General features: G+C 42.4%; 1 protein-coding gene across 1 annotated transcript; it reads right to left on the minus strand.

Annotated features, from left to right (window-relative positions):
* Window positions 1-4,331: 4,331 nt before the first annotated feature.
* LOC129199332 (granzyme A-like) lies at window positions 4,332-16,247 on the minus strand. Its single transcript, XM_054809646.1, is given in 6 exon segments — window positions 4,332-4,535; window positions 5,291-5,557; window positions 7,923-8,008; window positions 8,011-8,069; window positions 15,958-16,099; window positions 16,187-16,247. Coding segments are annotated over 6 exon segments (819 nt in total).
* Window positions 16,248-17,785: the final 1,538 nt, after the last annotated feature.

The following is a 17,785-nucleotide window of genomic DNA, read 5'->3' on the forward strand; positions in this document are numbered from 1 at the left end:
CACTACATGCTGATGGACAATGTCCTCTACATGGTTTCAGGATAACCTAAACCAATAGCTGTGTGCCATTTATTCATTTAAATGGAAATGGTTAATTAAATACTTATGACTAGTATTTTTTTAATAACAGCAATGATTAAGAGTGATTAAAGTAACATTTTTTTTCACTCACTGATGTTGTCACTGTTTTAATTATTGCCTATTTTAATTTTCTATGTGGCTGCAGAGAGGTGTGGTATTTTATCACAATAAAGATTTTAGGAGAGTGTTGTAATAAGGCAAAGTTTCTTGCCTTTTACAAACAAATGTACGTAAGAATGAACCCTGTGAAACTCCATTGTTTACACATTGAATCTAATCTGTGCCTTTGGACGTAGCTAAGATCTGTAAAATTCAGATCTATCTTTCATTAAAATAAGAGCTATTTTGCTCATCTTTCTGTGGTTTCCTCTTTGTCATGACAAGGATGTGGGTCTTGGTACAGCTTTTAGTCTAGATGACTTTTTGTGAAATTAGTGGCTGACTTTCAATGCACATTTCACAGCTGATTTCAACGGATTTGAAGCAACCTGTGCCACCTTGAATTGAATTATAGGTAAATTCAACCTATTTGCAATCTGCTAGATATTGATTATTAAATATTATTAGTCAATCCAAAAAGACCTTCATCAGATGATTGTGGGGTTATAAACATACTGGGATGGAGGTGTCTGAACCATCTGCTGGATCATTAATGAGATGAGGAAAAATTTTGGAAAGTAGAAAATCATAATTAAAAGAGGTAACAGACATATTAAAATTACTTGCTGTAATTTGCCTGACTATGGTGAACTGACTTATTCAGACTTCGAAAGAGTCTTCTGAGTTTATCTTTATTTCTCTTTGGCAAGTATCCAGGAAAATTATCTTGAAAATCTGATGGCTTGCTTTGTTTTAATTCTGTTTTCTTAATGTTTCTTCCTGATGCCTGATTGAGTTGCTCAAAAAGAAGGTTACTTTTACAGCTTGCTAGATGGTGGGCAGCTCTGTAGTCAGAAGATAAAACAAAGATTTTGACTAGGAGATGTGGAGGCAATCCATGCTCCAAACATATCACCACAATTTCAGGAAACAACAGTTGTCGACAATAGATGATGCCACCCTCTGTACTGAGAAGTAGACATTTGGGTTTGGGTTTTTTTTTTTTTTTAAAAAAAGATACTCACATTGAACATACAGCGCATTAGATGTACAGCCAAAACAAGTACAAAATATCACCTACTACTGCCTAGTACAACGGAAGAAAGACCGTAAAGACTAAAGCTAACTGGCATCTGTATCTCTGTGTGATGTGTGAATATGAGTTGTCAGCCCCGTCCATTGGATACAGAGCCATCAGCTGTATGCCAGCACCGTACACTCTACATCAGCACCATACATCACATGTCAGTGCTGTATGTCCTGTCTTTGCATGGCCTAGTCAACCTTAGGGGCTGCTTTGTATACCCAAATATGACTATGTAACAGGCAACACCCAAGTCAGTCTTCTCAGCAAATAATCATTAAGATCACCTACCTGAAAGACCTCAGTGAAACCACAGATAGATGCAAATGTCTGACAGAGAAGTCAACTCAACAGAGACCAAGTTGCAAATTGCAAGCATAGATAGGAGCCCAGCCCTGGCCAAAGGCAGAAGGATTCCCAGGGCAGGACTCCTTTAATCCGCTCAGAAATTTCCAGTAAAAATAAAAACAGATAGTATGGGAGAGCTGGGCTGATACAAGAAGCTTGTATTTGGAAACTGGGAGGTAATGTGCAAGGGGACACCTCACAGGCACCTAGAGATTAGTGTTCAAGCGTGACAGGTTCAAAGACACCTGACTAGATTTGCCTTACTGAAGGAAAGTGGAATTGCAAATGCTGTGCTGGAAACAACTGGAATCTAGTAAACTCTGCTACAAACTGCTGCATATGAGCTCCTCTCAGTCTGGTAAGAACGTGCTTCTAGCTTAATTTTGTCAGGCTTTGTGACTGTCTGTAAAACTTTAACATACCTGGAGATGCTGTTTGTGGCTTTCCTGTTCAGTTCAGTTCTGAGAACCAGCCCAGCAGTGGTTTCAGCAGTGAGTGACACCAGTGGTCATGTTGTTTAGCCAACACTCCTCCTTTCCTGGACCTTGGCCTACACCCAGCCACAGAATCAGTCATCCTTCCACTGCATGCTGTCATGGGTGCTAATAAAATGAAGAACTGTGAGGCATTTTGCATCCTCGCTGCAAAACTCGTACAACACTCCCTGGCCCAGACTGCCCCTCACCCAGAGGGGTGGGTGAGCAGGCGCTCTCACAATGCTAGTGAAGACTTACTTACCTCTTGTTGCGTGTGGAGGGAATAAAGACTTGGCTTGCCTCACAGTGGACAGAAAATGAGTCATGAGGTTATGGCGCAGCAAACTGCTCCTGCGCCTCCCTGGGGACAGGCCAAGGCAAGGCCAGGGTGTCAGCCTGTGGGTAGGCCTGGCTCAGCAGGGCCCGTGGTGGGGCAGGGTCAGGCTGAGGGGAGCTGTGGCATTGGTGGGGCAGGGTCAGGCTGAGGGGAGCTGTGGCATTGCTGGGGCAGGAGCTGATGGCCCTGGGGGTTGACACGAGCCCTGGGATGTGGCCAGGTAGGGGGAGAGCCCTGGGGAGTGGGCAGGGGCAGTTGGGCCTGGCAGTAATGCCCTTCCACCTGCTACATCGCCCATAAAAGAAACAAAGATGCTGTAAATGAAGTAAAGTCATTACAAGTGATCACACACGCACACAAAGCCCAATATCTGAACTGGAATTAACCTGCTGGGTTATGGTTCCCAGACTCCATCCCTCATTATGTCCCATCAGTGACTGAGATACAAGCACTCCACGTGAACAGAGCGAGTGAAATATTTGCCTTTGAGAGGTTAAACACCAATTAGTTGTTACTGGGCTGTGGGGTGTGAAAAGTCTCCTGTGGGATGGGCAGAAGAATATCCTTGCTGTCATTTACCTTACAAAGATAAAAGGGACTATTTTGTGTTTGCAAGAAACTCTGAGACCCCCAGCTGAAACATGTTAATAGCAGTATATCATTCTTTCCACTTTTATATCTCTTCCCCTTTTTTCCTCTTTTTTCCCAGTTTCTGTCTGTGTTCCAGGCCTGAGCCTATTCTCACAGGCATCTCTTAAGATCTTCCCATCACCTCCAGTGAGAACTGGATTGAGCCCCCATACACAACATGGGCAGGTTTCGTGGCACCACGGCCGACTGCCAACCCAGCTTTGCGGTGTCCGCTTTATCTGCATGGCCATCATGAGACAGGGCTTGCTCTGCTCAGCACAATGACATGGCTGCTGTCAATAATCAAGGCCACTATGTTGATGTGTTGGAGTTATTTATTCATGCCTCTGTGATGTCCCAAAGTTTATAGTATTTGGTACATGTTAATGCAATAACCAAAGAAGCAGAGAAACCCTGCAGATGGCCACTTCTAAACTGCTGGCAAAAAAACCAACCTCAAAAATATTTGGAAGATAATGGGAATACACCAAGCTAACCACAGGCTTCTTCAGAAACACAGCAGGTCCTTCTCTTAGTAGAAGTCTGTTGAAATACATAGCAAAATTCCTGTTTGTTTTGACAGATGCTAGATAGGCTCTGTGTTAGAGAAGTAGAATTACTCCCATTACAATCAGTATTTATAGTTTTTCAACAGACCATTCACTGAAAGGGTGAGATCATGAACCAAGCTGTGAGAAGAGATGATTTTGTTGATTTGATCTCCAAAAAAGGGAAAATAATCTAGAAAAAAAAAAATTCTTTTTTCCTCTCTCATAATGGAAAATTAATTGGAAAAATGTTTATCTGTTTAATATTTTAACTCTTTGAAAATGAATTTAATTAAATTATATTTTTAAATTAATTTAGTTAAACAAATATTTAAATAAATAATGGAGAATTGAAGTATTTGGTTTCGAATAACATCACAGAAAAATATTTGAGCACTTAAAGCTTTTGTTCTGTTTTTTCTCATTCAGCAGACATCTTATTTGCTATCAGTCTGAAACTGAATTTTTCTGTGAGTACACATTCAAATATGTTGCAGGCACAATGAATAAGGTGAGCAGTACTTTCCCATTACACCAAGAAGTGGGGTGAAGTCCAATACAAATTGTGTTATCTAAGAGGCAGTTTCCTACTAAAGATGAATAAGCATGTTATCTGTACAAAGGGGAATATTTTGAACTATTCTCATAAAGCTGTGGTGGTCTTAGTAAAGCTGTAAAGCTGGGAGGTACTTTTTAAAAGTGGCCCACTAAAGCAGCAGCATCTAGTTCTAATGCACAGGACAGTATTTGTTAAAACCGTCTTGCCTGCCTCGTGGATCTCTGTGAAGGGAAATTACTTTCTTTATCCAGTCAATATATTTTTCAGTCAGTCATGTATAAACTCCAGCCATGCCTCGTCTTCCACGTCCTTTTCCAAAAGAAACTATCCCACTGTATTGCCCAGCACAGATTAACGGCCCACCTGAATCTCCCTAGAACACAAAATAGAAGTAACTATCAATGTCTGTTTGTTGCTCTCCAGAGGAGCATGCAGTGCCACCTGCAGTGCATAAGCGTGTTTGGAAAAGTTGCTTCTAATCTGTTCCAACCTATGAAATGGATCAATTGGCTTACATCACTTCATGGGAGTTGGGTGAGATATAAGGAGAGGTTGTTTTTGAAGTCTGAGGGAGCCTTTGATGTAAATGTTGTAGACCAGCACAGTACTATCATAATTCTATTTCAAAAGGTATTTTTCTACTGTTGGTATAAATTGATTCTCACTTCTTCGGCAACTGGCCCTTCTGAACTCAGCACAGAAGACATCAAAAGCAAGATTCGAACAGCACTTTTGAATGTACAGTTAATTCTGTACTATTCAGATCTTGACATCTGGAAAGGATCAGAGGATTCAGACCCTGAAAGTTCTTCTTCTTCTCCAATAACTACAGGTGGTGCCTAAGGAGAGCACCTTAGCTAAAGAAAATGCTAAAGGAAATGCATCTGAAGTTAGCTGAGACAATCCTAGACTCAAATTCCCATACTCTCCATCTTGTTGTGTATATGGACCTAAACTAGTCAAAGTTTTAACACTTCTTTTTCACAGCAATAAAGTCTCTTACAAATGTGGTTAAAACCACTGTGAATCTGATCAGCCTCATTAAGTGTCTAGCACTGCTTTGCTCCCAGTGAAAAGGGAACCATTATTAAAAGCACATCCCCTCCTCTTTATAACTTCACTTCTTACCTGGCAAGCATCTCTCTTCAAAAATTTATTTTTCCCTACAGCACACAACATGTTGCTGGTTATTTTTATGTAATTTCCATATTTGCTCTCAGAGCTTTTTCTTCTAAAAATTTTAAGAGTTGTTTCCTGAAGATATTTTGATGGCTTTCCTGAACATGTGACTCCCCAGCCAGCCACTTTACATGTTGTGCCAGGTTTGATATCTTCACAAGAGTCAGGCAGAGGCAAAAGTTGCACATATTTATTCAGTTTTGCAATACCATTCAGCTGGAAAAAAGAAGGAAAAAATGCTTTCACATGCAGAAAGGAAGGAAAGTATAATCTAGTTTCCACTGGCATTTAGTCTCATTTTACCAATACTTTCATTGTAAATCAATTTTCAATATTTAGGAACTGATCCTGAGATTAATTGCCCCTTTGCAAATCCAGAAGAGTTTCCCTGGTGTCTGTATAGCAATTCCCAATCTATGGCAGCCATAAGGAGTTCAAGCCCAGCTTCCCATTGATTACAGTAGGAAATTTAAAACCTGCGCAGGAGTTAGGTTGATGGTTCTATATCCTATTCAAGAACCTAACTTGCCACTGAACTTCTGTGCTGAAATCAGACTCTGCTGCTTGACTGACAAACATAAAGGTCTTAAAGCATGGTGCAATGTACCCAGTAACAGAGATGAAAACAAAAGCTATAACGAATTAGACATGACAGCAGCGACATAATTGGGGAAAAATGAGGTCTTGAACTCTTCAGACTGCCAAGTTTTTGCTTTGAGAGATTCAAAAGGACTTAAATGATCCAAAGTGTCTGTGTTTTGTTGGCCTTTACCTGACAGATTCATCCTTCAGCAGAGGCCATGTTAAGCCTATAAATGAAAACATAGCCAAACACTTACACATATCCTCAATGTGCTTGGTAAGGGCTCACAGCTACCGAACAGACATTTTCTGTTTTACACATGATCACCGCACCATGATTCATTTCGCAAGTGGTTATATGTGTTGCTGAATGGTTGTCAGTTAAAAAATTCTGGCTTTATACCTTTTTAAAAAGGCACTCCAACAAATCACAAGTTTATCAGAAAAAGTCCTTAAAATTTATTATCACCAGTGCTGGTAGGAATTTCCAAAGATGTAAAGTTTATCCCAAGTTGCTTACTACTGCATTACACCAGAACTGTAGAGATGGGAGGTGAGCCCTAGTGCTAACACTGTCTCTGCTCCTGTGTCAAGTTCAGACAAAGCATTTTATGTTATCCATGTCATTCTGGAACAGAGTTGTAACTTTCAGCTCTAGAAATACTACTTCCTAGCAATCCATTTTAGTATTGTGTTCACAAATAAGCTGGTGTTCCAGATAAGTTGCTGGTGGCCACAGGAGAAACCAGTGAAAGGAACCTGTCTGCCTTTGTAGTGAAGCAGATGGAGAATGCTCACTAACAGCTGGGGGAAGGAGCTTCTCACACTTGGGCAGTAATAAATTGCTGGGGGCACAGATGTCTGTAAATGCTCCAGCTAGTTCTAGAAAGGGACATTGCTTGTTTCCTCCCTGTGTCATTGTCATACCAAACTGGTGATACCATCTAAATATTAGAAATCAGGTTCAAGTCATCACTTCCTTTTCCATATAATTCCACCAATTATTTCAGAAGTGTGGTAATATTCATAATATACTGTACCTAGCCAATTATTTTAAAAATACATATTGATCTGTCACATAAAACTGTTTCTTCATTATCACAGGCATAACATTAAAGCATAGCCTGAATTAAGATCCATCCAAGATTTATTAGGCATCGTACCGAAGTCATGATGTTTCTAAAGGAATAGGCAAGATGATGTACAAGTCTTATCTTTCTCAGGCACCTTGGATCAGCACTGAAACTGCTGGTACCAGGAGGGCAGTCCTCCAGAACCATTTGACCATCTACAGGTTTCCTGTATAGAGACTGCCCTCTCCCGATTCAAAACACCCATGGCTGCTTCCATGTCAGTCTCAGTGCTGGATTAACAAAGTTCTCCGTGCAGGGACACGTGAGGCATGAGCAAGGCTGAGCAGGAGCTGGTATGCAGGTAATTCTTACAGCCCTGCCCCACTTTGGCATCCAGGATGATGTGGGTGAAGACATCTTTCCATGCCTCATTCTTTAGTGTCCTGAGCCTTCTTCACTATGTGACCACTCTGTGCTGCTAGAGCTGAATTCATCTATGTCCTGTATTATCCATACTTTTATTTTATGTGCTTACCCCAGATAATTAGCAGTAAGTTTCATCCCCATTTTTGCTTAGTCCAGCACAAGGCATCCATTTGGGATACAGGTGTGACACAGACTCCATTGCATACATCGCTTCAGTGCTGCCTTTGAAAGATTAATAAAGAGTGTGTTTTCGGGCCTTGGAGAGGTTGTTGCAGTGAGTGGGTTAAAGGGAGTTACAGAGCACAGAATGGGCTTGAAATGTCATCCCTGCTCACAGTGCCAGTGATCCTGTAACCTTATCTAGATTCGTACAACGAAAAGCAGGGTGTTCTGTGATAGTTAAGCTAACTAAACAATGTACTCTTCGATATCAAAGAATAGCCAAAACGATCATCAGCAAAATTCCTTTTATAATAAAACAACAGTAATTAACACAATACCTTGAGGAGCATTATATCATTTTCCTTGGAAGACCTGCTAAACTGAGGATTAGGACAGTAGTGCATAACCTTAAATATCTGCTGTTCTTTTCAGCTATGGATGCTTTATGGGCTCCAAGAACAACTCTAAATTCTAACTTGTTTAATCTGTAATTTAAAGAAAGTACAAAGAGAGAAGGTCACTACTGGAACTGAGCAACATCTCTTAAGATAATCAAAAGACAGGTAATGTAATATTCACAATTTTATTTTACAACATGATTAAAACATAGAAAAAGATATTGTTCATTTTGATGTTTTGACATGAGCTTGTATTTTCCTCTACAAAGTAACATTTCTTTACTGTAAATCTAGTTTAGTGAAATAATGGTGTGATAGCTGACATACAGGGATTTCCAGAGTTTGGAATTTATTTTATGAAAAATCCTACTGGCTTTTTGAGGAGGGTCCTTTGCACAAGGACTGCTGGTACTGATGCCTTTCATTAGTTTTTTAATGGTCTCCTTTGGATTTAGGAACTAATCCTGCAAAGGACTGAAATATGCCTGACTAATAGCATCTAGGTTGTCTTGCTGACATCGATGGGATGTCAGTACACACATCGATACTCAATACTCATTCTGAGCATTATGCATACAGGTAAGTACTCTGCTAAAGTGGACATCTTTAATATTAATAAAAGTTTTATCCTTAACTTCACTAAATACAGGATTCAGCCCATTAAGGAAGAAGGACGGGTGTTGCCTAACTCAAGACACCCCTATAGTGAATATTAAAAAGGGAGACTGCCAAACCCCAAAGAGAGTTATATGTCCAGTTCCTGCAAATAAACGGAGTTAAGCAATTCATAAATCTCCCTCTCCCCCAAGCTCTCTGTGTATCATCAGAAATGTATTTATTAGAGTTTGCCTGTCTTCATTTTGCACTGCTAAACTTAATGCAGCCCAGTAAGATGACATTGCCAGAGCACATATGGCTGGTTTTCTGTACTTCATCTTCAGAACACAATCTCGCTATACACAGGACAACTTATTCAAGCCAGAACAAAGACTTTATCAATCCAAACAACAACAAAAAAATATTATTTTCTTCATTCCAGATGCATGTGTCACTGAAAGATACAATTCATTTATTTGTATGTGAATGTTTGCTGTGAAAATAGCTGCAAAGGCAGTGCTGGATCCTAAAAAATTATCTTTTTATCTACAAAGCACGCTTACATAGTGAGAATGATATAAGACTCACAAAACTCCATCCCTGGGACTCTTTCATGTATCATCCCCAACAGCAGTGCAACTGCTGGACTTGCAGAAAGCCAAGGCAATCAGCCACTGTGCATACAGAAAAGCTTGGGGCCGGGGAGGGGGGCAAAAACCAAACAACAAAAGAACCCACTACCACCTCAAGTCAGCTCAAACCTATGTGCTTGTAGGAAAACCAAACCAGTGACCAGAGTTGTCCTCTCCACAGGACCAGAGACAACCAGTGCCCTTTCCATTGATTAGCTCCCAAATCTGAATTTTTGTAACCATAACTGACTGGCTATCTCTAACCCATTGACTGAAGAGTGAGAGACTCCAGCTCCCATTAAAAAATCCTTTAATTCCAAGAGGAAGGCTTGGCTTTTGTTTTGTAAAAGTCCAGACTAACACAGGCAAGGTGTGAATATTTGTACCCTTACAAAAAAATGCAACCAAACCAGATTCAGCTGAAGAAGCGTGAAAGTCAAATTCACTTAGAAAGAAGGAGCTGCATCCACTATTTCAGACTAATGCAAGAAGGCTGGCTGAGCTGTCCACACTGTGTACGAGGAGGTCAGGTTTGCACGGATTTATTGCAATTGGTTTGCTTTCAGTTACTCAAAATACGGGAAAAAAATAGAGAACTAAAATACAATTTAGAGAACATTTTAGCAAAAGCAGGGCATCTAACACGAACAGTAGATGTCCTCCTTACCCTGAGCTAGCTGTTCAACAGCTGTGCCATACTTGGGGTATCCCACCTGGGGAAGGGGTGCTTGTGCTCACGTTTGACTTGTCAAAAGGACAAGGCTCCTTGTCACAGTCATGACTGATATTCAGCATTTGTGAGCCCAGGTCACTTAAAATGGGAAGAATAGTGTCTCCATCTAATTCAACTTCATCTCTCAGGATGTTTTGAGGCTTAGTCCCAGGGACACAGGTAAGACTTGCTTAAAGCATTTTGGAATTGTCCTGGTTTTGGCTGAGATATAGAATTAATTTTCTTTCTAGTACTTGCTATAGTGCTGTGGTTTGGATTTAGTATGAAAATAATGTTGATAACACACTGATGTTTTTAGTCGTTGCTAGGTAGTAGTAGTGCCTGCACTAAGTCAAGGACTTTTCAGCTTCTCACGCCCTGCCAGGTGCACAAGAAGCTAGGAGAGCACAGCCAGGACAGCTGGACCAAACTGGCTGAAGGGATATTGCCTACCATAGAACATCACGCTCCATGTGTAACTGGGGAAGCTAGCCGGGAGGTGGGATCGCTGCTCAGAAACACACTGGGCATCAGGTTGTTTTTTTCTGCATGTGGTGAGCAATTGCATTTGTGCATCACTTGTTTTATATATATTGTTGTTGTTATTATTTTTGCTATGATTGTTGTTGTTGTTTTTACTATTCTCTTCCTTTATTATCCTATTAAATAGTCTTTATCTCAACCCATGAGTGTTTTTTTCCCTTCTCCTCCCCTTGTTGGGGAGGGGTGAGCAAGCAGCTGGGTGGTGCTCTGTTACTGGCTGGGATTAAACCACAACAGTCCTTTTTGGCACCCAAGTGGTGCACAAAGGCTTGAGATAGCAACAGATCTGACCAGAGCACATTAAAAGAACTTTGTTATAAGCATTTATTGTATTAGTTTAATCGTCACTGGTCCTCTGGTCACAATGTTGTTTTAATTGTTCTCACAGTTGTTTGCAGAGCTGTGTTATGTAACAAACACCTTACTTGCCATATATACTGGTTATCAGTGTTTATGTGTGGTTTGTCACCTCCGGCCATTTGATTAAGGTTATCGCTCTGCTGTTCAGCTACTACCGGTTTATGGTATGATAAAATCATTGATAGTCAGATCAGTTTCGTATTTGTATTCAGCGGCAGTGGAAGGACAGTGACGGTTTCATCTCCATACTTTGGGAGCCATCTGTCAGAAGCTATTAATAATTGCATTTCTTACTTTTTCTCCTCGAAGAGCCAATATGTGGGGGAGACACCTTCCTTCACCTTCCTCTTCTTCTCTAGGCTAATTACAATAGCTCCTGAGAATGATGAATATCCTTGGGATGTCCAGACCAGCACGCTTCTATTGCTAGGTCTCCTGAATGTGATTCAGGAATTGTTTAGGGTTAAACAACAATTTAAGACTACCATCCAAAATCTGCCCCTGTAACAGGCGCTGTGGCTACTCCAACCCCTGTGACAGGCACTGAGGCCACTCAAACCCCAGCAATAGGCACTGGGGCTACTCAAACTCCCGTGATAGGCACTGTGGCTGAACCAGAGAACCAATGCATACTAGTATCAGTCACCCCTATACACAAGAAGAAATGGACACAGAAGTCAATTCATTTAGTAAAGGATGAGGAAACAGGGCCATCACAAGAACAGGAGGAAGAGACAGAACCAGAGATAACCACCCGATCCCTATCCCTATCCCTGAGTGAGATGCGAGATATGTGAAAAGACTTCAGCTGTCGATTAGGCAAGCAACTTGTCACCTGGCTGCTCTGATGCTGGGATAAGTCCTCAGCCCCCAGCCTCTGGAGGCAAGCCTTGTCAGGCATGAGGGACAGTATCCCTTCAAAGAAGATGTTATATGTCACCCAGGCAAGTGGACCACCATGGAGAGAGGTATCCAGTACCTGAGGGGATAAGCCATGCAGAATATGGTTTATTATGACCTGGACAATGTGCAGTTACCTACAGATCAAGATGAAGTCCCAGGTACCCAACCCATACAGTGGAGGTTTGTACAGAGTACACCACCAGCCTATGCCAAGTCACTGGCAGTACTGGCATGGAAAAACAAAGAGGGACCAACAGTGAATGAAGTGGCTGGCCAACTCTGGCAATACAGAGAAAATCTCTGCCTCCCTATGGGCCTGTGTCTCAGCTGTGGAAAGACAGTCTGAAAAATCCAAAAACCTGATTGAGAAACTGTCCCAGGAGGAATGGCAATGCAAAGAGGATATGGCCAATTCCCTGCTTGTATGGACCAGTATCTCAGCTATTAGGAGTAAGGATATAGACGGTACACACCATGATGTTTTATCTGTGTGACAACGAAGAGGACATGAGGAAGTGGGATGGAAAACCTACCTCGACCCTAGAAGCACAAGTATGTGAGTTGCAAGGAAAAACAATCTCAAATTCTTTCAGGAAAATTGCTGCTCCAGTCTCCAGTGGCCAGTTCCCTAGACAGAGTAGGAGGACTGATCTTTCTTCTGATCTTATGGAAGGAGTTTCTGATTCATATTTTCAAGAAGTGAGTAACAAGGATGAGATTCCAACCCACGTGCACCACATGAATCCATTCATCAGTAACGAATACTATGGCCAGGACTAGAGGGGGCCTGCCTCCAGCCAGGTGGAAGAAAGGGACAATGGGATTTACTGGACTGTGTGGATTCCATGGCCTGGCACATCAGACCCCCACAAGTATAAGGCTCTAGTAGACACTGATGCCATCAAACTATAAAGGGCCAGAATCCATCTGTATTTCTGGAGTGACATGGGGATCCCAACAGTTGACTGTATTGGAAGCTGAAGTGAGTCTAACTGGGAATGAGTGGCAAAAGCACCCCATTGTGATTGGCCCAGAGGCTCCATGCATTCTTGGCATAGACTACCTCCAGAGAGGGTATTTCAAGGACCCAAAAGGGCACTGATGGGCTTTTGGTATAGCTCCCTTGGAGATGGAGGAAATTTAACAGCTGCCTACCTTGCCCAGTCTCTCGGAGGACCCTTCTGTTCTGGGGTTGCTGAGAGTCAAACAACAGCAAGTGTCAATTGCTACCACAACAGTGCACCAGCAGCAATATTGCACCAACCAAGACTCCCTGATTCCCATGCATAAGCTGATCCATTGACTGGAGAGCCAAGGATGGATCAGCAGAATCCACTCACCCTTTAACAGTCCCATATGGCCAGTGTGAAAGTCTAAGGGAGAGTGGAGACTGACAGTAGACTATTGTGTCCTGAATGAAGTCATGCGGCCATGCCAGACATGCTCGAACTTCAGTACAAAATGGAGTCAAAGGCAGCCAGGTGGTACGCCACAACTGATATTGCTAATGTATTTTTCTCAATCCCTTTGGCGGCAGAGTGCAGGCCACAGTTTGCTTTCACTTGGAGGGGTGTCCAGTACACCTGGAATCGACTGCCCCAGGGTGGAAACACAGTCCCACCATTTGCCATGGACTAATACAGAGTGCATTGGAACAGGGTTAAGCTCTGGAGCACCTGCAATACACTGATGACATCATTGTATGTGGCAACACAGCAGAAGAGGTTTTTGAGAAAGGGAAGAAAATTTTACAAATCCTTCTGAAAGCCATTTTTGCCGTAAAATAAAGTAAGGTCAAGGGACCTGCACAGGACATCCAGTTTTTAGGAATAAAATGGCAAGATGGATGCCATCAGATCCCAAAGGATGTGATCAATAAAATAGCCGCTATGTCTCCACCAACCACCAAAAAGGAAACACAAGCTTTCTTAAGTGTTCTGGGTTCTGGCAAATGCATATCCAAATTACAGTCTGATTGTAAGCCCTCTCTATCAGGTGACCCAGAAGAATGATTTCAAATCGCCCTGAGCAATGACAAGCCTTTGAAGAAATTAAACAGGAAATAGTCCATGCAGTAGCCCTTGGGCCAGTCTGAGCAGGACCAGATGTAAAAATGTGTCCTACACTGCAGCCAGGGAGAATGGCCCTACCTGGAGTCTCTGGCAGAAAGCACCAGGGGAGACTTGAGGTCAATCCCTGGGGTTTTGGAGTAAGGGATACAGAGGATCCAAGGCTCGCTACACTCCAACTGAAAAAGAGATATTGGCAGCACATGAAGGGGTTCGAGCTGCTGTGGAAGTGATTGGCACTGAAGCAGAGATCCTCCTGACACCCTGACTGCCGGTGCTGGGCTGGATGTTCAAAGGGAAGGTCCTCTCTACACATCATGCAACTGATGCTACGTGGAGTAAGTGTGTCACACCACACAATGGGCTCAAATAGGAAACCCCAGTTGCCCAGGATTTCTGGAACTAATCATGGACTGGCCAGAAGGCAAAGATTTCAGAATATCAACGGAAGAGGAGGTGATGCATGCTGAAGAGGCCCTACCATATAATAAACTACCAGAAAATGAGAAGCAATATGCGCTGTTCACTGATGGGTCCTGTCACACTGTGGGAAAGTATCAGAGGTGGAACGCTGCTGTGTGGAGTCCTACATGGTGAGTCACAGGAACTGCTGAAGGAGAAGGTGAATTGAGCCAGTTTGCAGAGATGAAAGCCATTCAGCTGGCTTCAGACATTGCTGAGCAAGAAAAGTGGCCAGTGCTCTTCTCTTTACTGACTCATGGATGGTGACAAATGCCCTGTGGGAGTGGTTGCAGCAATGGAAGCGGAGCAACTGGCCATGCAGAGGTAAACCCATCTGGACTACACCAGTGTGGCAAGATGTTGATGCCCAGGTAGAGAGGTTGGTTGTAAAAGTACATCATGTAGATGCCCACGTATGCAAGAGTGGCGTCACTGAGGAACATCAAGACAACCAGCAGGTGGATCAGGCAGATTTGGACTGGCAACATAAGGGTGAATTATTTGTAGCTCAATGGGCCCATGACACCTCAGGCCATCAAGGAAGGGGTGCAACATATGGACGGGCTCATGATCGAGGGGTGGACTTGACCATGGACACTATGGCACAGGTTATCCATGAATGTGAAACATGCACTGCACTCAAACAAGCCAAGTGGTTAAAGCCTCTGTGGTATGGAGGACAATGGCTGAAATGTAACTATGGGGAGGCCTGGCAGATTGATTATATCGCACTCCTACAAACCCGCCAAGGCAAGCGTTATGTTCTCACAATGGTGGAAGCAACCACCAGATGGCTGGAAACATATCCCGTGTCCCATGCCACCGTCCACAACACTATCCTGGGTCTTGAAAAGCAAGTCTTGTGGTGACATGGCACCCCATCACACCAGAAAGTATTGAGTCAGACAACAGGACTCATTTATGAAACAACCTCATAGACACCTGGGCCAAAGAGCCACCTGGGCATTGAGTGGGTATATCACATCGCCCACCACGCACCAGCCTCTGGGAAAATCCAACACTACAGTGGACTGTTAAAGACTACACTGAGAGTAATGGTGGTGGGACCCTCAAACATTGGGATCGCTGCTCGGAAATAGATTCAGCAGTGAGTTGTTTTCTTCTGCATGGGGTGAGCAATTGCATTTGTGCATCATTTGTTTTAGATATATTATTGTTGTTGTTATTGTTATTATTTTATTATTATTATTGCTATTGTTATTACTATTACTATTACTATTACCATATTATCTTCCTTTATTATCTTATTAAACTGTCTTTATCTCAGCCCACGAGTTTTTTTCCATTCTTCTCCCCATCCCATGGGGGGAGGGGTGAGTAAGTGGCTGTGTGGTGCTCAGTTACTGGCTGAGGTTAAACCACGACAGGAATATATCTCTTTCTCTAAGAGGTTGCTGTTTCAGATGCAGCAATAATGAACTGGGCCTTTTATCAGCACAGTCTGTATCCCATAACATTGGCACGATCTGACTAATGAAGGTAACTGTACACAATGCAGATAAGTAGTTTACAAAACAATTTAAAACAGAATGACAAGTTCTTAGATCAGTTTAGTGAGAAAACTGAAGCTTTTAACAATTCTTAAAAAATCAATATCCACTTTCTTTACTTACAGGCTTGCACACCATACCTCACCTCAAAGAAGAGTTAAAATTGCCCCAGTATAAGATACTTACTCACAATGCGCTGCTGTCAAAACCCATTGCTTTTCCACAAAAGCCCCTCCACACTTAGTTAAATTCTTTCTCTGGATAGCAGCCATATAAGGCCAAGAATGAGGATGCACAACATGTCCTCCGATAATGTCCATGCAGCCATCTGAAATGCAACAGAAGTGCAGTTATGGTATGTGTTATCCAGAGGAAGAGAGAATCTGGATATTTTTGTCCTTCGATGAGTACTTACATCTCAGGGGTAGGACAACAGCAATTAGAGAGAGCAGGAGAGCTAACAGGTGGCTTGTCATAGTTGCTGCTATTTACTGACAAGAGCATTGTAAATTACAATACTGTCTTTTCTATTTAAATGTCCCCTACAGGATATGGTGGTTGAAAGGTTTTATGACTAGATCCCTCTCTTGAAGGTTCCCTTTACATCATTAATATTGGATTATTTAACTGCAGGTTGGTTTCTTTAGGTTCTTTCTTCAACTTTCTTTAAAACCTGCCTGTGTCTTGAATCCCCAACATGTGTCAATATTAATTGGTCCAAGTTTCACAGGAACTTCAGCAGCCCTTCACCACAGGTATTATATTAGAAAACAAGTGCATAAGAAAATTGCTGAGCATTACATGGGATGAATGTACAATAAAACCTAAGTGTCTCAGTGAATTCAAAGCTCTTTTGACTTTAAAGAAAAAAAAAATTTAAAAAAGAAATAAGTGATAAGAATGAAACTGGCCATCTTCTGCTGAACAAATGGGAGAACAAACACAAGGGCCACCTGAAAAGGCTTCACAGAACACCAGTGAGAGGGAAAACTCAGGGCATGCAGAATACAAAAGTTATTCCCAAATTGTGGACCAAGATACATGAGCAGCCAGCAAATCCTCAGCCCAGGTAACACTTTCAGTTGAAAGTCTGAAAAAGATTCATACATGAATTTTATGAGAGCCACTCGGAATTGACAGGCACCTGTTGTCTCATAAGCTTAGGAAAGCTTGACACAAAAGACAAGCTATGCACACAGAGGGCAGACCAATTTGTATTTTCTTAGCAATAATTTTTGAGGGTGCAGGATTCAGACGCAGAAAACCCTAGAGCAAGCAAGTGTCAAATGCAAACAAAGTATCTAATCAGTGGTCACAAAAGAAAGCTAAAAATATGCAGTGGTGGGAGAGACATTTCTGTATTGCAAACCTCTGTGTCTGCACTCATGTTTTGCAAGCCTTGCTAGTAAACCACTACAAAAACCAGCATGACCAGGGAGGAGACAGAGAAGACACCCAGCTCCACATCGCTGTGATCACAGCAGCTACCCACTCTGCGCCGCTCTCCTGCCCTCCCTTCCCCTGCCCTAGGCACCAGCCCTGCGGCTGAGCCAAGATGCCGCCAAAACTCAGGCACCCAGCAGCTCTGGAAGGTTTAGAGATGCAGTTTAAACAGGTCCTCTGAATTGGTTTCCTAAAATCATGCCTGATGTTCACGTTTAGCACCACAGAAAGCAGCATGAAGGAAAAAGGAGCATAGTCACTGGGAAAGAAAAATTATAAAAAAACAACTGGGTATGACATACGGGACAGAAGTGCTTGACACAGTACAGAGCTAAAAGTAATCCACTGACCCACGGGCTTAATGCCCATGGAAAATTTCCTCAAAGGCAAAGGCTAGAAAAAGAGGCTGGGTAGACTTGTTCTTTATGCAGGCAGTGTTTTCTGCTGAGAGAGTGGCTATGCCTCCTGGGCACTGCGGGGGAAAGGATGGAGCATTTTGCTTACATATGTTTCTCCTCTTCAAGACCAGTTGTTTATGCAGCAGAGCAGCTAATAAAAGAATTGGACAATG

This window comes from Grus americana, chromosome Z (genome assembly GCF_028858705.1).
Source record: "Grus americana isolate bGruAme1 chromosome Z, bGruAme1.mat, whole genome shotgun sequence".
NCBI classification, from domain to species: domain Eukaryota; kingdom Metazoa; phylum Chordata; class Aves; order Gruiformes; family Gruidae; genus Grus; species Grus americana.